The sequence below is a fragment of the Ictidomys tridecemlineatus genome, chromosome 9 (assembly GCF_052094955.1).
Source record: "Ictidomys tridecemlineatus isolate mIctTri1 chromosome 9, mIctTri1.hap1, whole genome shotgun sequence".
Classification (NCBI taxonomy): Eukaryota; Metazoa; Chordata; class Mammalia; order Rodentia; family Sciuridae; genus Ictidomys; species Ictidomys tridecemlineatus.
The window spans coordinates 102,944,732-102,969,174 of record NC_135485.1 but is presented as its reverse complement, the minus strand read 5'-3'; the positions used below and the strand labels follow the sequence as shown (position 1 = coordinate 102,969,174).

The window sequence follows — 24,443 nt, the reverse complement described above, 5'->3', positions numbered from 1 at the left end:
TTAATCTCAACCTCTCACTTGGCTGGTGAAGAACAAGAAACCCAAAATGGTGGAGTGTCTGGCATCCAATAAAGCAATGACAGAAAGAGCACCACAGTCGGAATCCCTGAATCCTGGCCTAGTGTCCTTTTCACTTATTCCTTGCTTCCCCTGGAAAATCAGAATTTGTGACTATACAATGTCCATAGTCACAATCTCAAGTGGGCCATATGCAACTTTAAAATGTTACCTATAAATGGGCTCACTTTCTTTCTTGAGGCTCCATTTTCCCCAAATGGTAAGGATCTAGTCCTTCTCAGGCACACCCAGCCATGCACTGGTTGTTCAGTCCTTCAAGATGTCTCTTCCCCACCTGCGTCTTCCTGGCTGGCTTCCCAGATCAGAGAGGCTGACTCAGCTCGTGGTAATCAGGAGGGGTGGCTGGTTCCCATCAGCCTCTACACTTGTTTCTGATGACATACAGCAAGTCTTCTTGGGCTCTTGGGCGGGTTTCCAAATCTCCACAGGTTAGACTAGAATGAGGTCCCCACAAATTTCCCTCATCCACTCACCCTTGACCTCCAACTGCCCAAGAGTTTGTGTGACTGTCTGATGGCAGCTCCATGCACTCTTGGAAGAAAGTCACAGGTTCCCTTCATGGTGAAGTCCTCCAAGCTAATCCAGCAGGAGAAGGTTTTGTTTCTCTCCTGCTCTATCTACATGGCCCATGCCTCCTGGTTCCTAACTCAGTAGCAGTGTCTGTACTCACTTCTGCTGATGAATCCTCCTTTGTGTCTGGTTCAGCTCCTGTTTGTTCTTGTTTCTTGTGTTTAATCTCTCTCTCTCTCTCTCTCTCTGATAGGGGGACATGACTGGTCACAAAAATATTTCCCTAAATAACTAATGACAAGTTATTTATGCGCTTAAAAGCCCATGATTAACATATTTGCTTATCTGCACTCTAGGCTTAAGGCTTCTGTATTTGTTTTCTATGCTACAAATGAATTTCCAAAATTCTTAATGGCTTAAAACAAAATAAACGGGTCAACTCACAATTCTTGTACTTTAGAAGTTCAGAAACAATGTGGTTGGGTTCTCCAGAAATTCAGAGTCCTTTATAGCCAGGTAGCTATAAAGGTGTTGGATGAGGATGTGGCTCCTCGTTTCCTCCTTCCCTCCTTCTTTCTCATTCATGGCTTTGCTGCTGCGGAACTAAAGTTCCCATTTTCCTTTTAACTGTCAACCAGAGACCAATGTCAACTCCTCAAGGCTGCCACAGTTCCATGCCATATGGCCTTCGTGGGCTGTTCACAGCAAGGTTATTGCTGTCTTCCAGTCCAGCCAAGGCACATCTCTCTGGTTTCTTCTTTTATGGACAGAGAAAATAATTCATTTTACAGAGATCATGTGATTAGTTAGGGTTACCCAGGTAATCTTTCCATCTTAAGGTCAACTACTTTGACAACTTAATGACCTGCAAAGGTCCTTCGCAATCACATCTAGAGTAGCTTTTGATTGGATAAATTGGAACAAGATGTCTGTGTTCCAGGGGCTTGGCATTGAGGCCATCTTATCAGGCTTCCTGCCACAACTTTCATTCCCCAATAGTGAATCTGAGGTCTACTTGAAGAGGATGGGAGCATAGGCAGAGCACAACAGTCATTAGAGAGTCAAACAGAAAAAAAAGCACGATCATTAGTACTTCTCATGCCACCTTGTTACATTTTGCTTATAAATTTTCTAAATAACATGGATGGGAAAAATTATGAAACCAAAAACAAGATTCTGATTGTCAACCACATTAAAAGTTCATCAGATGGTTAGGCTGCTGATGCTTTATTGAATGGATCCTCCCCAAATCTCAAAACACATGTGGAATTATTGGATCAAAGAATATTAACATTCCACTTATGTGTGTCTCATCTGAACAATGAGATCAGAAGCTTCTTCTGCACAGATAGCATGTATATATTTCATCTTCATGAAAAATTACAAATAAATCACTGGGGTGAGACCCAGCAATCTTGGTTTTAACCTGCAGGTGATCACCTGCAGGTGATCCTGAGGCACACTAAAGCTGGAGTGTGGGCATGGGCCCGTGGAGAGGAATAGTGAGAGATGAAGCTAGAAAGATAGAATGGGATCAATTAAAGTGGGGAGAGATATATATTACTTAATGTTTTACCTCATTTCAAAAATGAAGTAGAAAATAAAAATGTAGGAAATTGGATATTTTACTCAATAGGCAATGAAACAGACAAGAAAGGAAAAGGGCTGGGCTCAAATAACTGAGTGACAGAAGAAGAATTCTGACTGATCCCAGACAAGGAAGAGAGGAAGGCCAAAGACAGAAAAGAGATGACAAAGTTAAGTGCCATTTCTATCATCTCTATTCCCTGCTCTTCTTAAACTCATGACCCTTAGAGGATTAATTTTCAAAGCCTTTCAGTAAGACCTAGAGAGGTAGGGAGAAGTGTCTCTTGTCTTTCAGTAGAGTAAAAAGTGCCAAAAGCAATTAGTGATGGTCTTTAAAACTGGCAAAGATCTCAATGATTGCATTTTTAAGAACTGTATATTCAGTTATTAAAAAAGTTAACGGTGATGCCAATACCCAAGACTATGCTTGCCTTCAAAAAAGATATTCATTTGTTAAATAACATTAAGCACTTCTTTTTTCCTTTCAGAGCCAAAGACTCTGTCAAACACTTTCATGTTGAATATACTGGATATTCATTTAAATTCGGCTTTAATGAATACTCATCTTTAAAGGACTTTGTCAAGCATTTCGCAAATCAGCCTTTGATTGGAAGTGAGACAGGTAAGCTAAGTCCATTTTTTGTTACTATAACTGAATGCCTAGGGCTGGATGATTTGTAAAAAAAAAAAAAATGTTTAGTGTATAGTTCTAAAAACAATCTAAGAACATGGCGTCAATTTTGACTTTGGCTCTAGTAACTTCATGCTAGGTCATGACACAGTAGAGAGCATCACATGGTGAGAGTCAGAGAGGCTGAGAGGCCTAGCCAAATCAGTTTTTATAAACAAACCTATTCTCAAGATAATCTATTAACCCATTAATTCATTAGTCCATTAATCATAAGAATGAGTTAATACATTCGTGAGGGCAGAATCCTAATCACCTTTTAAGAGATCCTACCTTGTCCCACCTCTTAATATCATAATGGAGGCTGGGAATATAGCTCAGTTGGTAGAGTGCTTGCCTTGCATGCATAAGGCCCTGGGTTCAATCCCCAGCACCACACACACACACACACACAAAATTCTTTCATATCATAATTAAATTTCAATGTAAGTTTCAGGGCAGACAAACCATATCCAAACCATAGCATAAATATTTGAAATATTATTTGAAGATGAAAAAGCAAACTATAGTACACACCATCCTGGTACTGGAATTATCCAACTTGTTTGTCTAGACTATTTAAAGAAGGTAAATAAAAGTCCACTTCTGTATCTGTGACATAGAATCACAATTTCATTGTCCTCAATGGTGATAAATCTCAGTAAAATCAAAGTCTGGGAAATTCCAAGAAGCTACAGCACAAGAGGAACTCTAAAATTAATTAAGGCCTACTGCCCTGAGCTTATTAGTACTTGTTTTCTTGGTAAACTTGTCAGTGGGCTTTCTGCTGATTTCTGTGTGGGGGGAGGTGATGCCATCATTAGCTTCTTCCTTTTCTGCTATTTATGTGGCCTGGAGAGACCCTGATATGAATCATACCGTGTCTAGTACACATGAAAACCACAATGGAAACCTCAAAATGGTTGCTTTGCTTTATACCAACATCACCAGCTTTATTATAAAACATTCTAATCTGCAAAGTGGAAACTCTAATCTTCTTCTTCTTTTTTTTCCTGGTATAAATTCTCCCAGTTCAACTCTGAAATTTACTTCACCATTTAACCTGCAGTTATTCTCACAAAATAAATAGCAAGTAGGGCTGTTTATCTCCTGCTTACCTTGAGCTTGGCAAGCATTTCAGTGTCTCCAAACTCTTCACTCTTGTTTTAAACTCTTGTCCAAATCTACATTTGATTTTTTTTTTTTTTTTTTTTTTTTTAGTTCTTGGTCACTGGGAATAGAGAGGAGATTTTTGAAGCCAGGGCTTTGTTAGGATTACCTCTAATTTTGTCCTTATCTCTGTCGGCCAGGTCCTGGTCCAATGCAGAGTGTTTGGGTGAATGAATAAATGAATGAGTGGATGATTTGTGAGTGGGAACTCCACAGCTTTCAAAGCCAATGGTATTTTTCTGCCTTCTCTTCTTTCTAAGCAAAGTCAGCTCCCTTCTTTTAAACTCTCTTTTATGCTCTATTTTCAATTCCTTTCATCATTCTATCTGTTCCTTCCTGGACCTTCTCCCAATCAGTGGGGAAAGTCCATATTCTGCATGCTGGCAGATTTCAAAGCAGTTTAAGATCAAAGTGAATACAGTGCATTCTGGTTAGACTTTTCAGACACTGCTCCAGTCGCCAGGCAAGAAGATCACCTGAACCTGCTCCAAAGCAAAGGCACCTTGTCCCAGCACTGGGGGCAACGTTCAGCTTCCCTGTAAATACATGATTCTGACTAAAGAAGCCTTGTGACTAATGCATTAGGGATTGTGATGATTTAAAATCCTGGCTCCTGGAGTAGATTCTATAAAATTTGCTGTACATTATTATTATTACTAGAGTTACTATTTTATTTATTACAGTAAAACTCAGAAAACTATGATTGTTACCCTCTCCTTGTCTTTCCTCTGTTGTATTCATTATCCAGTGAAGAATTTGCTATTTGAACCCTTGCTTCAGGCCCCTTGTGTTGATGGATATGTACTCACTCCCTGGCTTCAAGCCCTTGAGTTAGATTCGGCTAATTCTATTCCCCTTATCTGTCCCAGCCAGATGAAGGCCAAGCCACCGAGGCTGGAAACCAGAGGCCAAACCCATGACAGAGGAATGTTCCAATCTTTCCCCTCTGGGAATAATAGGCCTCGGGAAACAAGATAACGTGCTGAAGTCACCATGAGTCTTAAGCCCAGCAGGTCCTCAGAAGTCACAGAGTCACTACTGTGGCCTAGGAAAAGTGGTGGATGGAAACTAAGATGCCACCTTCTAAAAATAGGCCTTTTCTTACTCATTTAAGAATTGGCTCCGGGCATTGGCTCCTTGTGATCAGGAGACACCAAGCTGAGGATTTCTTGTGTTCCATAGGGAATGTAGCTCAGTGGTGAAGTGCTTGCCTAGCACGCATGAGACCCTGGACTTAATCAATCCCCAGCACTGGAGAAAGAAAAAGAAAAGAAGAGCAAACTCTCAAATCCTTTAAGTTAGATTCAGATCTTCAGGGAACACATTTGTCCACACAATGAACAAGGCCCTGGCAGGACTTTCACATTCAGATTCCCAAAATGAGTAGGATTAAGATCTGATGTGGCCAGCCACTACTGTCAGCCAGTCCCAGACCCAGTCTCACGCTGCAGGGCCTAGAGAGTGAGTTTATTAAGGTGAACTTTTGTCCACTGGCCTTACCTCTGAAGGCAAGAGAGGGAGTGTCCACATAACCAAAGGCTTACACTTTTTCCTGAGTTACATGCCGTATCTTCAGCAGACTGAAACCAAAGGTACTTGACTGTGTCTTAAGAAAATCTTTACCCTCAAGGTATGTGAAAGTGTGGACCTAAAAGGATGAATGTTATTTTAAAATATCTTTTTTCTTCTTCTACTGCTATTCAGTTTCCTAATCTAAAGAACAAGGGATTCCTAGACAAGATCGGAGGGACCTGTGTCAGTTTTCTTTAAAAAAAAAAAAATTTATTTTTTAATTATGGGCGGACACAATAACTTTATTTTACTTTATGTGGTGCTGAGGATCAAATCCAGTGTCAGTTTTAAGAATTCCATTATTGCAGGACGTGGTACTGGGGAAAGCCTGTAATCCCAGTAACTTGAGAGGCTGAAGCAGGAGCAAAATTCATGGCCCAAAGCAACTTTGTGAGACTCTGTCTCAAAATTAAAAAAAAATAAAAATAAAAAGAACTGGAGTTGTGACACAGTGGTTAAGCACCCCAGAGTTAAATCCCCTATAACCAAAAAAAAAAAAAAAGAAAAAGATTGTTTTTTATTATTGTAATTTCCCCCTTCCCTTGTTATAATCTGCATTTAATCTTTCTACTCTCCATTGAAGTTTAAGTTCACTCTAATTTCTCCTACGAAGACCCATAAACATTGTTATGATACTTCCGATTCTCAAAACCCAATAATTTCCCAAATACATAACAGAGATATGCAATGTACTCACTTACTATGATCTTCCCAATGGCCCCTTTATCTTCCAACATATTTTGCTATTCATTTTTTAAAATATCTTACTTTTCGAATTAGTATGTAAGCTCTAAGAGGAGAGGGATTTTTTTTTTTTTAATCATAAATGCTTCCTGATGTAGCCCAGACTGGCAGGAGTGTCTACTCAACATTCCCACAGTAGGTCACGTTGGGCACCATTCTCAATGCATAACAGTTTGCCTGGTGACACCACAACTAGCAAATGCCTGACAATTTTAACTTCCAAAGTTGATACAAAGCATGATTTGAAAGAGTGTTTTGTGTTGCATGTATATTTAATGATGATAAAATTCAGAATTTGTCTTTCCATTGTAATAACAGGATATTGTGTAAAACATATTCATATTTGTCCATGACTTCCACACTCAACTCAATAGACTCTGATAGTTGAGAAATATTTTTATTATTTAAATATCTTTGATCTATTATTAATGGTCACTGTATCTTCTTGTAATTAGCCAAATTTCATGTATATATTCTTAAGAATACAGACAGCACTTACCTTTCTACTTAAAAGTCTAAATATTATTAGAAAAAAATTGTTTTATATTCATACATTCAATAATTTTTATGCGATGAGGTCATGTACAATTTATTACAGTGCATGGTGACTTTAATCATGAAATCCACATGAAAAAATATGGTACAAGTCAAGTGCTGTGTTTGTGCTTACCACTTATTTATGTATTATGTATTTTTGTATTCATTTTGTGCTTACTCTTTATAATACTTGGTTCTTGGTTTTAAAGATCCTATCTTGTTCTTTTGTAAATGTCAAATTTCCACTTCACTTTTTTGTTTTGATATGGGGATCCCCAACCTTTTGATTACAGCCACAGCTATTCTTATTTTATTCTGTGAGATCAGCCATCTTACCCAGGTGGCATTTTAAAATAATGAAGTCAAAATTAAATTTAATTAAAATATTGCATGATACTTCTGAAAATAACTAAATTTACAGGATTTTAGAATAGGAAGGGAGTTTGGAACCATTTGATTTTTTCTTTTACAAAGGAAACTGAGGCCTGATGGAAATGTTAAAGCAAAAACTCACATCTCCTTCCTCAAGCTGCCTCCTAAAGAATCTATTTTTTTAAAACTTTGACTTATACATGGGAATTCTTGACCACAACACAGTATACCATTTATCATGCCATAAATATTTCATGCTGACTGCACCTGAACTGAGAATAATTATGGCATAATAAGTAAACACATGAATTCCCAGCTCAACTCCTTGCCTCTGTGACTTGCCAACTACGTGTCCTCAAGCAAGTTACATAACCTCTCTGACCTTTGGTTGTCATCACCTTAAAAATTGAGCTGATGGTACCAGGTATGATAGTGCACACCTATAATCCCAGCCGCTCAGGAGGCTGAGGCAGGAGGATCACAAGATCAAGGCCAGCTCAGCAATTTAGTGAGGCCCTAAACAACTTAGTGAGACCCTGTCTCTACATAAAAAAAATAAAAAGGGCTGGGGTTGTGGCTCAGTGGTAAAGCACCTCTGGGTTCAATCCTCAGTACCTCTTCCAATAAAAAAAAAAAAAAATTGAGCTGGTGGCAATTGTTCATACTTCCAGATCTTGTGAAGACTCAAATATAGACACATAAAAACACATAAAATATGTAAAATATATAGAGTAATTTTTGGCATAGCATAAATGTTCCATCATTATGTCTGGCATTTAATAAAGCCTTTTACTGGTTGTTAATGCCATCAGATTCTAGGCCAGAGCTGTAAATACTTTGGTATATCATGAAGTGTTCATTTAGGGACAAATGAATTGAGGTTTATCAAATGTTCCTAATGTCCTCAGACTTTAATCCAGTTCCTTGTGGGTTCCTATGAATGGTACAAACACGGGCCCACTCTAATAATAACAGTGACCTGACTTGACTTGGATATTTGAACAGAATCTTCTCCTGCCCAACGTAACTGCTCTACTTCCCCTCTCTCAGTGTATTTCTCCCAGTGAGTCTGAAAATTGAATGTTGAAGCCCATTCAGATATAAATGAATGTGGGATAAAGTCCATTTGTAGAGCAGGTAGCAAAGAAGGAAGGAAGAGGGTCTTAGCCTGGTGGTGGAGCATGCCTCTAATCCCAGCTGCTCAGGAGCTCAAAGCCAGCCTCAGCAATTCAGTAAGGCCCTAAGCAATTTAGCAAGACCCTGTCTCAAAATAAAAAATAAATTTAAATAAGGGTCTGGATATGTGGCTTGGTGGTCAAGGGCCCCTGGGCTCAACCCCAGTATCAAAAAAGAAAAAAAAAGAAAAAGAAAAAAAGAAAGGAAGGAAAGAAAACAAGGGCCTTGAATATTGATGTAGGCCTGGGCCAAGAGAGCCACTGCCAATTGGCAGGAGAAGACAGAACCATCATGCCATTTGCAGCGCTTGTTTTCTGAACCTGAAGGCAGTAATAAAAAACATGGGTGTGTGTGATCCTATTTTAATTTCGTTCGGCAAATATTTTATTGAATGCCAGCCATCAGCTGGGCATTATTAGCCACTGATTTATATAGAGAGATGAATTGATATCATTTTTGTCCTCCAACACCTCAAGAGTCCAGCTTAGGAATGTAATGACTAAGTACCAACTTGATGGTATAAAGGAAATACTTAAAAGTTTCCCTTCAGGAGTTCTGTGCCCTCTGCACTGCACTCTATTTCAGATACCAAAATAATGCCCGAGGCTTGAGGCTGTTCTTGTCTTTTCCTGGATCCCTGCTGGTACACAAGATAGGAGTCCTTGAATGCTGTCTCATATTGTTGCACACAGAGTTATTGATGCACCTCTTACACGTTACTGTGTTATCATTCAGCCAGAGCAAGCTAGAATGTCTGCCCCCATCCAGCTCTGCTCATCTCAAAAATGAACCTCTGCAGAGCATGTCTGAAACCTAGTTTCATGTCAAAGGCAGGAAACAACAGTCCCCTTCATGCAGCTCAGAAACTGAAGTGAAACTTGCAGCCAAGTTTCCAAGGCCTGTGGTTGCTGATCTTCCTCCACCACCCCCTGCCTCCCGTTGCTTTTTATCTCTATCTTCCAACCAAGTTCTGGGTTCTTTTGCTCTAAATATCACTAACCCAGAGTTCTTCTTTTGGAGCCAAGGCACTATCTTGGACCTTGAGGGGAAGATTATGAGTCTGTGGTGGCTACATTAGATAAGTTTCTTTTGATTTCAAACACAAAAACTAACTCTAGCTAAGTGAATTAAAGAAAATATATAGGGTAGGGGGAGCAGAGTACAGAGAGAAGAGTGGGAAATTTTTCTAGAAAGATACTAATATGTCCTCCCAGAATTAAAGGGCAAGTTGAACAACCAAGATGCAGGAATCATCTCATCCGTTGTGATGGCAACTCTGAGGTTTCCAGTGAGTTGGAAAGCCTGTCTCTGTCTAGCCCCTGCTCATCTCCAAAAATGTACCTAAGCAGAACCTTACTGAAACCAGGTTTCATGTCAAAGGCAGGAAACAACAGTCTACTTCATGCTTTTCACACACTGAAATTGGTGGCCTTCTTTCCAGAGAAGGAAGTAAGGGGACACACAGGAAGTAAACCTAATGAGTGTGGCCCAGGTTGCATGTTTGTGGGCGAGGGGCCATTGCCCGGTGGTTCTGTAGGGCTGGGGGACTCTATCTCTGTAGAGGGGAATGGGACAGTCTCTATAGAAAGGGGGTCATCCGAAGCCTAGCAGCCAGGCGAAGATGTCTATATATTTGTTCTTCCTTGGACAAGAATGTTCAGCTAAAGTTCTGTCTTCTTTGACACCAGACTTTTATTTATGGAAGGTATCATTTTATAAGTAGTTTGCCATTTTCTTCCTTCCACAATTGAATCTAGCCTCTTGCATGGTTTTACTAGTTAAAAAATCAACCTACAGTTATTTCCACTCTTCTAGTTGACTCAATACTACCTCCCTGAATCAGCTTTTGTTGGGTTAAACTTTGGAGGAGGTTTCCAAAACAGAATTTCCCTTCCAATGGAGATTTTAAAGAGTCATGTCTAAAGTTGTCCTGTTCTTGTCATAGCCCAGGGGAGCTGTGGGCCTGGGAGGCTCATTCACCCCAGGCTTTTTCCTGACTTAAGTTTGAACTACTGTAGCATTCATCCATCCATTCCCTCACTCATCAGGCCTTCACTGCGTCAAAAACTCGGAGGCATGGAGGTATAAAGAAGAATTTGACACAACAGCAGCTCTGAAGGGGCCCAGAGAGCTTTGAAATGAAATAGGAAATGCAGTGACTTTCTAATATCAAGTGCTTGAGGTCCTGCAGGTTCAGGCAACTACCCCAGCCCAGAGACCTTCGTACTGCAGCACACCTGGTTCCTGTGGTTCTCCTGTCTCCCAGAGACTAAGCATGGGGTCCACCAGATAATGGCCATCCAAACCACAAGCAAACACTTCTCCCCTGACCTGTGAAATATGGTATGCCACGTGGCAAGAGAGAATTAAGTTTACAGGTTGAATAAAGACTGCTAGTCAGAAAACTCTGAGATGATATTATCCTGGATTATGCAGATGGGGCTATTGTAATCACAAAAATTGCTGCAAGTCAAAGAGTCGGGCAGAAGAGGAAGAACCAGAGAGATGGCGACATGAGGAGGACTTGATCTCCTGTTGCTGGCTTTGAAGATGGAGGAAAGGTCAAAAAAAGATATCCTTTAGACTAGAAGCTAGAAAGTACCAGGAAACAGCTTCTCCCCTAGAGCTTTCAGAAGGAAGGCAGCCTTGCCAATACCTTGATTTCAGACTAGTGAGATCCATGTCAGACTCCTGTCCCCCAGAACTGTCAGATAATAAATGTGAGCTGTTTTGAATCAATAAGTGTAATGATTCCCTACGGAAATAATAGGAATGCAGGTAAGAGTATGCAAAGGGTGTTTCTGGTAATATCCATCAGGTATATCTTTCTCTTTTCACTGAAAGCATTGTTTTAATATTAAGTATCTGAAATAGGGTGAAATTTGGGCATTAACTTTGAAGATAGGACAAGAACTCAAAGTAGAATGCTATCTACCATTTTTATAATTGTCCACAATCACTTCTTTACCTGGTGTGAAGAAAGTGTGACTGCTCTTATAGTCAGAGATAGAATGAAAGCTTAGAACAGTCATCCAAGGTCAACGGGACAGTGTAGCAGTGGTGGCAATCCAGCCCTGTGCTCTGCCTCTGCATCCAGGGCTCTTTTGGCCACCGGAGGCAATTCTCTGGGGTAGGATTTCAGCAGCCCTCCCCAAGTTCAGCACACATCCGCAATGGTATCTGTGTTTGCGTGGCCCCTGGACCTGCTCAACGGCTGCTCTTGATTTAGGTGTTGCTTTCATTCTGACTGTGAAACTGTAACTGGCCCCTTCTCCTTATATGACTGGATGTGTTCCCAGGGAAGGGTCACATTGACAAAAGAGAGCACAGACAATGTGCAAGAACAGGACTGGGGCCTCTGATAACGGGGCAAGCCATTTTTCACTATGATCCCAATGCAACTGACCTGAATGGGAGGCACAAAGAGGAGGGGCCACCGCCTTCGTTCTCTGAGACTGAGATCAGGGACTCTTTTTTGGCTTTTCTCAACATGTCTTTTTGTTTCACGGCAGCACATTGTGTGGGCCCCAGGTATCAGAAGCCACAGTTCTGTTTTTGTAATCAGATGTTGTATGTACTCAAGCATTGTAAAAAAAAAAAATATATATATATATAGATTCATCATTAACATTAGGTTTTGTATTTTTTTTAACCACAAAGGAAGCATTTTTTTCTTTTCTCATTGTCCTCTTGTAACAAAATTTAGTGTCCATATATTCTGTTTTTAGCCTGCCTTTCTTTGCAGTACTGGGGATTAAACCCAGGGGTGCTTTACCACTGAGCTATATCCCCAGACCTTTTTATACTTTTATTTTGAGACAGGATTTTGCTAAGTTGCTGAGGAACTCCTCAAACTTGTAATTCTCCTGCCTCAGCCTCTGAGTTGCTGGGATTACAAGTGAGTACCATGGTGCCCAGCTATTTTATATAATCTTTCAAATCATCTCTTCAAAGATGGCCACTGCTGGAAAATATCACCCTCTCCCAATCCCACCCTTTTCACCCTCTGTCCCTTTACCCTGTTCTGTTCAATTTTCCACAACACTCTCACACGTGACATTTTTTTTTCCATTCTTTTTCTGGTTCCCTTCCTAGAATATAAGCTCTAAAAGAGCAGGTGCCTCACGTTTGCTGTTGTCTCCCAGGTGCCTAGTCAGTGCAGGGTAGAGCAGGGCTTCATGAATATGTGTTGATGAATTACCGAATTCTTTACACCTCCTCTCGTCCAGTGCCATCCTCGACCTGCTGTAGAAAAGACCTTAGTGAAATAAAAAGCAAGAAGCCATAACAAGGGAGGAAAGCCCATTCGTTCACATTTTTTTGTAGTCAACGTTTCTAGTTTCTGATGGACTCATTGCTCAGGGGAAGGATGCAGCAGGGGAAATATCAAAGTGTTAAGTCAGAAGTGTTCAAAGCTTCTGTACAAAGTTCCCAAGACTCAAGGTCTGGCCCCTGGGCTGAGCCTCTTCAGTGCCTGGCCCTTCCTCCAGATGCGGTACAGGCAGTCACAGGTGAGCACCAGCTGACTCGTGTTCTGTTCCCTTAAACAAAGCAAAGGTTTCATTCAGTTAATTGACCGAATGGTAGAAGAAAGTGAGGAGAGGGATGTTGAGTCCCCTTTTTTGAGACTCACTGATTTGTTACAAGTTTGTTCTGAAACTGCGAGATCCTCCTGTACCCCAGGGCATTTTTTACTTCTTTTCCTAGCTTCTATAAACCCCACCTGGAAGTCTTCCAGTTACTGCTTAAGGGATCAATGGTATCTCCTCTTTGAGAGCCTCCTGAATACTTCTCGTGAGGTTCTTAGGAGCTCTCATCATGCTTGGCCTACGTTGCTTCCACTGGTCTCACCACCCTGCTAGCTGTCTCAGTGTCCAGCTCAAGTGTCTGGCATGCAGTAGTTATTCCACAAATGTTGAGAAAAATGAATAATTGAACACAAGAGAAAATGAGCAACTTTACATTCCAGTCATGGTCATCCAGTTAGCATTTTGGATCTTCCTTCTGGGGCTACCATTTGATGATACATATATATATATGTTTTTGTCCTTATTCAGGCACTCTGATCGTTCTGAAACATCCCTATCCAAGAGTAGTGGAAGAACCTTCCATTTATGAATCTGTCAGGGTTCACACAGCCATGCAGACAGGAAGAACAGAAAGTGATCTCGTGCCCACTGCACCTTCCGTAAGTAACAACCGTCTAACCACGAGCTCTTTCATTGTCTGGAAGCCAGTAAGAGTTGTAAGAGCAGTAAAAGTTGAAGTTTTATTCATATAAAAATTCTAGCTTGGGATATAAGACTTGGGAATGAATCTGATATTTAAAGGTTGTGACTCAGTTCATCTGATCCAATGTAAATCATAAAGAATACAATGATTGGGTTGGGGGTATAGCTCAGTGGTGCTTATCTGGCATGCCTGAGGCCCTGGACTCTATACCCAGCACCACAAATACACACAAACATAGGCACACATGTACCCAGGCACACACGTGGGCATATTTGTGAGCACACAGAGATTTAGCAACAGGATGTTAAATACTTAGAAAATGGCACTTAAATGTACAACCTAGAAGAATGAGAAGTTATACTCCATTTATGTATGATGTGTCAAAATGCATTCTACTGTCTATATTAACTAATGAAAACAATTTAAAAAAAAAAAAAGTCGAGCCGGGTGTGGTGGCACACACTTGTAATCCCAGCAGCTCTGGAGGCTGAGGCCAGAGAATCCCAAGTTCAAATTCAGCCTCAGTAACTTAGTGAGGTGCTAAGCAACTCAGTGAGACCCTGGCTCTAAATATAAAATAGGGCTGGAGATGTGGCTCAGTGCCCCTGGGTTCAATCCCTAGTAAGAAAGAAAGAAGGAAGGAAGGAAGGAAGGAAGGAAGGAAGGAAGGAAGGAAGGAAGGAAGGAAGGAAGGAAGGAAGGAAGGAAGGAAGGAAAGAAAGAAAATGGCACTTAAGTTCCGATCTTTAGATATCCAAGCAAAGTTCATGGTAGAATGGGTGAGAGCTGTGTTTAGCTATTGACTTAACAGTTTTCTTTGACAAATTTCTTAAATTAAGAAAAAAAGATTGTCTTTTATATTTCAACTCTCTGTGGAAGAAAAGTGTTCTGCTTTACTATAAAAACCCAGGGTGTTATTTTCTTCCTAGCTCTTTTTTCCTGCACTGACTGAAAACATTTGCACTTCTTTGCATCAAGGGCCATTGTTCAGCTGCAGTGCAACTGGAGCACTCCTTGTCCTTCAAGAGTCCATTTATGTTTGTTCTGTGAACTGTGACCCTGCAGATCCCTCCCTGGCAGCCCCTTCTCTTCATTCTTCCCAGGGCTCTTCTATTTGCTGCCCCTTGTTTGCTGAACATGATTACTACAAGAAATCTGGATTCATGTGGTGGATAAAGACAATACCCAAATTCTAAGTAGCAATCATAACACTTGAAAAAATAATCACTTGCAGATACTCAGCTACAAACCGTATTAAAACAGATGTGAGTGCTCTGTCTCTGTAGTTCTTTTTCCACCCTGCTGCCAGAGAGATCTTATTATTAAAAAGCAGATTCACCACATGACCTGCTTGCTTCATAGCCTTCTGTGGTGCCCCTGGTCTTCATGGCCCACATACACCCTGCTTGCCCTCTGGCCTCATCTCATGCTACTTCCATGCTTATTTGACAAAACCTCCCTCTCTCAAACAGCATGCATTTCAATAAGTTGTTCCTTCTGCCCTCCCTGTAGCTGAAATGCCTCCAACACTGTTACTGTCCACTCAGCCCTCAAGATTAGCATCTGGGATTAGTGCCTTCCAGGAAGCCTTCCTTGACTCCATCAGCTTCTTTATAAATGTTCCTTTTCTGGCTCACCCCCACCAACCTGACACTTCTTATTTATTTATTTATTTATTTTGGTGCCAGAGATTGGACCCAGGGACACTTAACCACTGAGCCACATCCCTGGCCCTTTCTATTTTTTATTTTCAAATAGTATGTCGTTTAGTTGCTCAGGGCCTTGCTAAGTTGATGAGGCTGGCTTTGAACTTGCAATCCTCCTGCCTCGGCCTCCGAAGCCATCGAGAATACAGTCGTGCACCAGCTACCCTGATACTTCTTTGGAGCTTTATAGCCCAGCCAGTTCATGGTACTCTTTACATTTTTCTTACTCTGCCACATCTTCTCAAAAAGAAAAATCCTAGAAATCGGTCAAGAAAGATATTTTGACTTTGTTACAGTTGAGGAAGAAAGTATCCATCCTCAGAACTAGAAACACTTGGGAAAGTAAGGCGATAAATAACTTAAAGTCAAAAGAAAGTAAAAACCAGATCAAGACCTACTATGTGTGTCTTTTATCAAACAGTAAAATGCAGATAATTCCTCCTTTGAAGGGTTGATGTGAGCACAAGATGCAGCATACTTAGTGAAAATAAGCCTCTTGAGATAAAATTCTGGAAGCCTTGTTAATTCTTTGCTCGCTCCAACTATAAGATGAATTCACCTGCCCAGAAAAGTTTGTATAATGCAGTTTTTAAATAGTAGTGAATGGTTGATTGGCAGTGACAATGATAACTCACACTATTTAATGAGAATCCCATGAAGTTTATTGTACATTTATTTATTTGTTTATTTATGTATTTATTGGTACTAGGGATTGAACTCAAGGGCACTCAACCACTGAGCCACATCCCTAGCCCTTTTTTATATTTTATTTAGAGACAGGCTCTCACTGAGTTGCTTAGTGCCTCACTTTTGGTGAGGCTGGCTTTGAACTCGTGATCCTCCTGTCTCAGCCTCCCTAACTGCTGGGATTATAGGCATGTGCCACCACATCTGGTTTATTGTGCATTTATACAGACAAAACAACAACAACAACAACAACAACTCTAAAAGGCTTTTGAGTGGATTCTGAAACATCTCTCATTACTCCAGTGTGGACTCCTTGATGACTGTACATGTGTGGCTGTGGAAAGAGTTCTGATCTGATTAGAATTCTTGTTTATACCGAACACAAAGTTTTTATCTTTGCTGGTTACCCCAGAAAGCCATAGGATCATGCACCTCTGCCTCCAATCTGACAGCTCTGAGGGTTTTCAGACTTCTGCTTTCTCCTGTGGAAATGCAGTTCTTGCACAAGCTGTCAGTGAAAGTAGAGAATTAAATTCTATTTACAGGAAAAAGAACTTGCTTAAAGCAAAAATGAAAGATGTCCCACTGACCAGAAATATAAGTGCTTATATGAAGTTAACATTCTTTGGCAACTGCCTTTGGGGAAATTACTATTTATGACATATAAACAACAAGGCATTGTAATGCAGATGTATCTCAGTACTCAAGAGCTTACCTAGCATAAATGAGGCCCTGGGTTTAAACCCTCACACACACACACACACACACACATATACCAACAAAGCATTGAGTTTCTGAGATGAGGTTTAATTTAATTAATTTATTTATTCAACAAGTTCTTTCTTTCTTTCTTTCTTTTTTTGTACTAGGGATTGAACTCAGGGTTTTGTTTTTTTTTTTAACCACTAAGCCACATCCTTGGCCATTTTACTTTTTATTTTGAGACAGGGTCTTGCTAAGTTGCTTAGGGCCTGGTTAAGTTGCTGAGGCTGACCTCAAACTTGCAATTCTCCTGCCTCAGCCTCCCAAGTCAAGTCACTGGGATTATAGGTATGCACCACTGTGCCCAACTAAACAAGCATCTTTTAAGTGCCTACCATATATACAACACTGAGAGTTTGGCAATAGATGAGGCAAAGCCCCGCACTGCAAGGGTTCACATTCTAGTTGGGAATACATCACAAAACAAAGGACAAGGAGAAAAGAGGGAAACCCGGGAGGCCTCTCTGAGGAGGTCACATTTGAGCAGAAGCTTCACGGAAAGGAACAACACATGCGGACAATGATCCCAGGTGCAATCTGTCATCCCAGTGATTCAGGAGCTGAGGCACTTAGATCAAAAGTTCAAGGCCAACTTAATGAAACAAAAATGGACAGGGGTGTAACTCAGTATCAAAGGGCTCCTGGGTTCCATCCTCACTACTCAGACAAACAAACGTGGGAAAATGGTGCAGTAGGCCGAGAAAACAGGACAAAACCTTGAGGGAGGAACTCTATTTGAAGCATTTCTCCCCCGCCCCCAATCCCCGAGTACTGGGAATTGAACCCAGGGATGCTTTGACACTGAGCTACATACCCAGTCTTTTTATTTTTTATTTTAAGACTGGGTCTTGCTAAGTTGCTTAGGGCCTCACTAAATTGCTGAGTGTAGCCTCGAACTTGGGATCCTCCCACCTCAGTCTCCCAAGTAACTGGCATTACAGGTTTGTATCACTGTACTATCACTGTGGTGTTTCAGAGACCACAAGGAGGCAAACATGCCTAGATGGAGAGAGATAAAGTGGTGGAAGATGAGATTATTGAGGCAATGGAGGGGAGCAGGTCCTGTAAGACCATGATGTTCTCAAAGAACAGTACATCCCAACCTAGTTTGTGAAACTTTATTTTAGTTGCCACAATGCTTTGGGACACAACTAGCATCCGTGGGTGTCAAGAATTGTGAAGAGTCTAAGACCTTATCCTACTTGTAAGCTAACAAGTTGGCCTGCCACAGTTTCATGGATGCTTCTAGATGACACAAGCCTTCTGGGTCAGAGAAAAGGCCGGTAGCTTCTTACAGCAATAGCATCATCAGAATATTGGCATTTGAGCTTCTAACCTGTGCTGAATTCTAATTCCTACAAGACTACATTAAAAGGTCCAAGTGATAACTATACACACATATGTGTATTGGAGAGGAACCCTGAGCTTTGGGAACCCAAATCTTTTATAATGAACACTAGCATGTCTGACTTTTGGTTTTGAGGGAGATATTATTTCTGTCTTCCAAGGTTGTCTGTCATGCAAACATACTTTTAAAAATTGATCTTTAATAAAAGGATGTTAGTGCCATGCTTTTGTGACATACAAAAACATAAGAGACCCATGGAAAATTGCTTCTCAATCATGGGAAGGATCATGGAGGTTAAATATCGGGCAATTCATGAAGAATTGTCAAATCTAAAATGTCAATTTTTCCTCCTTTACATAATATGAAATGTTTCATAGCATGTGGCAAAGGATTTTTGTTCCAAGTGTTGATGAGAAATTATAAGAGAGTTTTAAAATGTTCCTTAAGTTTTTAATTTTTAAAAAAGATCCTTCTCACTGTACATGGAAAGTGGAGTGGGAACTAAGTAAGAACACCTTTCAAGAGGCAGTTCAGGGAAGAGATGGTATTAACCTGCGGAAGGAGGATAAGAGTAGTAGTTAAAGTGCAGTGAAGGGTATGAACTAGTCAACTTCAGGATGTATTTTGAAGGTAAAAGAGACAAGACATACTGATGAATTGAATGTGTTACAAGAACTCAAGAGGAACAGAGTAAATAGTCTTGCCACTTCCTGATATAGCTAAGACTAGGGGAGGACTGAGTTTGGAAATGGAAATGAGAAATTCTGTGTTGGACACGTTAAATGTGAAATGTCAAGTAGTTATGTTGGTAGGGAGTCAGTGAGATAATCTTTCAAATTCCTGGCATAGAATAAGTCTTATAAAAATTTTAGCTTCATTAGCTTCCCTTTTGTGGTATTTCACATTTTAAACAATTCTCTCCTAAAAGTTGTTTCCTTTGCTTCTGCAACATTGTTCTATATTTTGTGATCTCTGTCACATTTTATAGTTCCTCTTCTTAGGCATCTCCCTTGCATGTTGGTGTTTTTCAGTATTATCATTCAATCTGTGAAGTTTTTCTCACACTTAATATTTTGCTGTTTGTCCTTCCAAACACATATGTTAGCGCTCTCTCTCTCTCTCTCTCTCTCTCTCTCTCTCTCTCTATATATATATATATATATATATATATATATATATATATATATATATGCTTTATATTATATATAATTGTATATATATGTAATGAGCTTTATATTGTAGTTATAAATATGCTTATTTAATTATATGTTATGTTCAGCTTTCATGTCTTTACATAGTTTCCTAAAACATCATTAAGAAAATTCTTTAATATTCCATTATTTTGGTACATCAATTTATTTAGTAATTCCTCTATTATGTTTTTATGTTCTGTTTTTTATAATCATTCCAAGCCTACAGAATAATTAAAAGAATAGTACAAAAAACTCTGTTTTTCCTGAGCCATTGGAGACTAAGTTGACTACATGATACCCCATTCCTCTGAAGACTTCCATGGCACATTTCCTCTAAATAAGGGCATTTACCTACATGATCACACAGAACCATTCAAATTAGGAAATTAACATTAATACCGTGCTACCATTTTATTCACAGACCTCATTCAAGTTTCTCTATAAGGTTTTCTCCATAAGGTTCTCTATAGGGAAAAGATTCAATACACAGTTACAAATTACACTCATTTGTCCCATCTCTTGAGTATTTTTCAATACAAAACATCTCCTCAGTTTTTCCTTGACTTCATGTCGTTGACGTTTTTGAAAATTAAAGGTCAGTTACTTTGTGAACTGTTCCTCAATTTTGGTTTATCTGACACTGAATCATCTGAGATTTGAGTTCTGTATTTTTGATAGAAATACCACAAGAAGGATGCTTTGTGCTTCTCATTGCAAACTCTCACATGGATACAATTTCAGTTTGTCCTATTAAGGTGGGTGTTGGAAGACTTAAGCAATGTATGCACTTAACATTTCTTCACTTTAAAATCATTTCCCCCCTTTTTTATTAATAAATATTTGTGGAGGTTTTGGAGACTATACAAATATCCTACTCCTCATCAAAATTTTATCTACCAATTTTAGTATTTATTGATGTTTCTTTGCTGTTTTAATTATTACAGTGATATCAACAAATGGCAAGTCTCTGATATTAACTGTTATTATACTGTAAGGGAAATATTTTTATTTTCCACATTTATCCAATCCTTTTGTATTGATAGATTATAATCATGACTATGCTTATTTATTTTGATCCTTTAAATTTCCCTAGGCTTTCAAGATGACTTCTGTGTTCATATGGTCTCAAAATGCTTTTATAACTTTCTGATACAGCAGGATGTTCCAGACATATTTTCCTTGTTTCCAGCTCTGGAACCAGCTAATTCTCAATAGAAAAGAAAGAAAGAAAGAAAGAAAAAAACTTGTTCCTTTCTCTGCAAAGTGGTGCTTTAGAAATCAACATTTGAGCAGTATCTGCTTATTTTCATTGCAGTGTCATTCTGCTAACACTTAATGAAAAGGGAAAATATGCATGCATCTACATATGAATCCACACGCACTTTTTTTGGTCTATATCTACCTATCTATTCATCTGTCCATATATCCACTCACCTTCCATGGGTTCATACCAGTACCTTCAATCCTAATCCAGTACCACGAAACTCATTCTAGTTTTTTCCTTTTTCATATTATAATAACCTTGTCCCACAGTGAGGAATATTGACCCCATTATCCTCTATACATTTACTTCTATGATAATCAACTGAATGGAAGCGATCTCCAATTGCTGATGCTTTTACCCATGACCCTACTTGGACACCCTGCTCACCCAACTCAGGCTCTAACACCCAGTTCCAGGCCAATGCCATCCCTGCCCTCACTGCACATGCACTCCATGACTTGTCTCTAAAACTGTGCACCATCTACCACCTTCACCACTTTGAGCAGAAGCTCTCCTCACCCTGCTGGGCTTTAACACTTCCCTCCAAGCTGCTGCTGACCCATCACCACCATCATTCACAAAAATATTCCCTGTACACTGCCTGGGCTCTACCACCCTCCATAAAGGTGCACATGTGCCACCACACACTCACACTGCTGCCTGCTTGCTCCACCCCCGACCCATGGCTTTTTAAAGAAGGTAGTCAGAAAGGCTGATCCTGTATTTTTAAACATTAAGCTTGTTTCCAACTTGGGAAAGATGTTCTTATAAACATCTTTTTTGTTATAGATCAAAATTTTTTTAAAGACAAATCTTCTATATAATTATTTCATTTCTTATAATATGAGACCCTGGAATAAAATTAATATTCTCAGCTCTTCAATTGGTAGTCTTCCACTTATCAAAACCATAGAAAAAATGCTAGACTTATAGCATATTATTTGGGTGGAGGTAAGATAAGGGAACAGCACTATTCCTTAGCTTGATATCAGTGAATAATTACATTAAGGTCTTTTACATAACAATTTGCCCTTAATTATTTTAATTCTATAGAGAGTAACCTGCAACTACCCCCAAATGGTAATTTTTGCCATTGCCCTATATACCTAAACTCAATTCAATTGGATCAATTTCCTTAACATCAAAATAAATAATATTGATTATATGATATCAAATTCATCTATATTGTTGAGCATTGTTTAAATGAACACCTGGGAAGTCCATCCTTACTTTTATGCCACAGCACTTTTAAAAGTCACTGGATATTATTTCTTGCTTTAATTCTTTGTACTGTGGTTGGTAGTTGTTCCTCTTTTTATTCGGTAGGCAAAATTCATCTCAGGAAAAAAATAGTCTGGAAACTCCCATAAAAAGAACCTTGACATCAACCTAGTCATTTCCCAGTTTTTGTTTTGTTTTGTTTAAAAAAAAAAAAAAAAAAAAAAAACCTCTTTTTTTAATATTTATTTTTTAGGTGTAGATGGACACAACACAATGCCTTTATTTTTAATGTGGTGCTGAGGATCGAACCCGGGTCCCACCTGTGCTAGGCGAGCACTCTAACATAAGATCATATTAGGCAAAACATCCTATGAGAAATCTAGTTTCATCAGGAATTTATGAATTAATTTCTTGATTTAAGGTTCCTTGTCTCATGCAGATATCTATTCATGCAGTCCCTGATTGTTCATTATATTTCATAAGTTTTAGGTAACATTTGGTATTGATTTAGTAATATGTGAGTTAAAAGAAATGACTCATTCCCACTTCAAATCCCTTTTGAATAAATCAGGTGTGAATAAATCTGCACTCCTGCATATCTATTCCATAGATATGAGCCTTAAGAAATGGTTTGCAGCCATGCACAGAGGTACATGTCTGTAATCCCAGTGGCTTGGGAGGCTGAGGCAGGAGGATCACAAGTTTAAAGTGAGCCTGAGTGGGCTGGGGATGTGGCTCAAGCGGTAGCGTGATCGCCTGCCATTCGCGGGGCTCTGGGTTCAATCCTCATCACCACATAAAAAAAAATAAAATAAAGATGTTGTGTCCACCGAAAACTGAAAAATAGATATTAAAAAAAGTCAACGTGAGCAACTTAGTTAGACCGTATCTTAAAATAATAATAAAGGCTGGGCTCAATGTGGCTCAATGATTACATGCCCCTGGAGGTTCGATCCCTGGTATAAAAAAATAAAAAATTTTTTTGGAGAAAGTAGGAAAACGTGGAGATGGGAAAAATATGTGATAAAAATAAATGTTGGAAATGCTACTTCTGAGGTTCCTTCTTTAAAATTTACAAAGCATATTAGTATAATGCACACCCTGGGAAACCCCAAAGTAAAGAAATCCTTTTACTTTTCTTAACCCAGTTTCCAAAAAGTGCAGTCATCTCTCCATACCTGTGGGGAAGGGTTTCATGATCTCCATGGATACAAATATCCTCAGATGCCCAAGTCTGTTATATAAAATGGCATAGTATTTGCATATAACTTATGCACATCCTCCCATGGACTTTAAATCATCTTAGATGATGTAATATTGAATACAACATAAACACTATGTAAATCGTTAAAATGTATTATGTAGGGAATAATGACAAGAAAAAATTCTGTGTATGTTCAGTACAGACAATTTTTTTTTTTCCAGATACACTCAATTTGTGGTTGAACCTGAGGATGTGAAACCGGTGGATAAGGAGGGCCCACTATGGTTGACCATCGATAGGCAAATGCGTGTTTAGTGCTAATTCTCCTGCAACAGTATAAGCTGCTGGGTTACACATAGCACGCTTCCACAATGCCGACTTTTATAAGTGAAAAGATGTGCTTTATTATTTGCAAATTGCTAGCTGCAGTTAGCAGAGAGCCTTTCCCTACTTGCCTGTTGCTATAAAATTACACCAAATGATCCAGCCTAAACAATCTCTGACAGGATGTGGAAGATTTTCAAGTGCCTGGTGGAAGAATGAAAGCCCATCATTTAAGGATCAAAGGCAGACTTGTTCTTTATTCATAATAAGGCAGTAATAGAGAGACAGACATCATGCTGTGACTGTTCTGCACTTCACTTAGTGCTTCTTTCTTTTTCAGCTGGGTACCAAAGAAGGCTACCTCACCAAACAGGGGGGCCTCGTCAAGGTAAGGAAGTGCGTTTTTTGCTCATGCCAGCCACAAAGCAGGAGAACATGTCTCACAGACTCAATTCTCATTTTGACAGTCCTTTTTTAAACAGCATAATTGCCAACTCATTTTGACCCACTTATAGTTTTTCCTATTTGAAAGAGTTCACTTTTATGACTGATTAGTCAAAATTCTGGAAAAACTACTTGCTTATTCTCTTAGAAAGCCTTGCATTGGTTTTCTACAATGAATACACCAGAAGCCATGTCATCCTTTTAATGGAATGAGAGCGGATAGAGGTGGTATGTATGATAAGGCAGAATGCTTCTGTTCTTTCCTTTTTTCTAACCAAGAAGTCAAAATTATATGAAATGTGGACTAAAGGTAGGCCCAAAACATCACTGACGATAATAAAACTATTTTAAAATCCCAAAGAAAACATAATTTAGAGCTTTATAAGTTTATTGTATGCAATTGTCCCCCATTTCTGTGATTGTCTTCTATCTCATGTTAGTGCATCATAGAGACCTTCATGAAGGGACTGCGTCTGCTCCTTTATATATCAGAGTAGGGACACTTAGCCTCTTTTTTAGGGGTACTGGTTTGCTTGAATCCAACCTAAACATTTGTTTGTGTCCCTACTAGGTTGGATGTTTCCTGAAGACCGAGGATATTCACATTTGAGCATATTTATTCTTAAATCGTGTTATTTCTTTTAA

At 39.4% G+C, this 24,443-nt stretch overlaps 1 protein-coding gene across 1 annotated transcript in view; it reads left to right on the top strand.

Moving 5' to 3' along the window:
- The window catches only part of Dapp1 (dual adaptor of phosphotyrosine and 3-phosphoinositides 1), a 50,201-nt gene that overhangs the window by 18,006 nt on the left and 7,752 nt on the right, over positions 1–24,443 (top strand). The window contains exons 3-5 of the mRNA XM_005325755.4: positions 2,664–2,797; positions 13,471–13,601; positions 23,695–23,742. Coding sequence (XP_005325812.1) covers positions 2,664–2,797; positions 13,471–13,601; positions 23,695–23,742 — 313 coding nt within the window. The remainder of the gene's footprint in view (positions 1–2,663; positions 2,798–13,470; positions 13,602–23,694; positions 23,743–24,443) is intronic.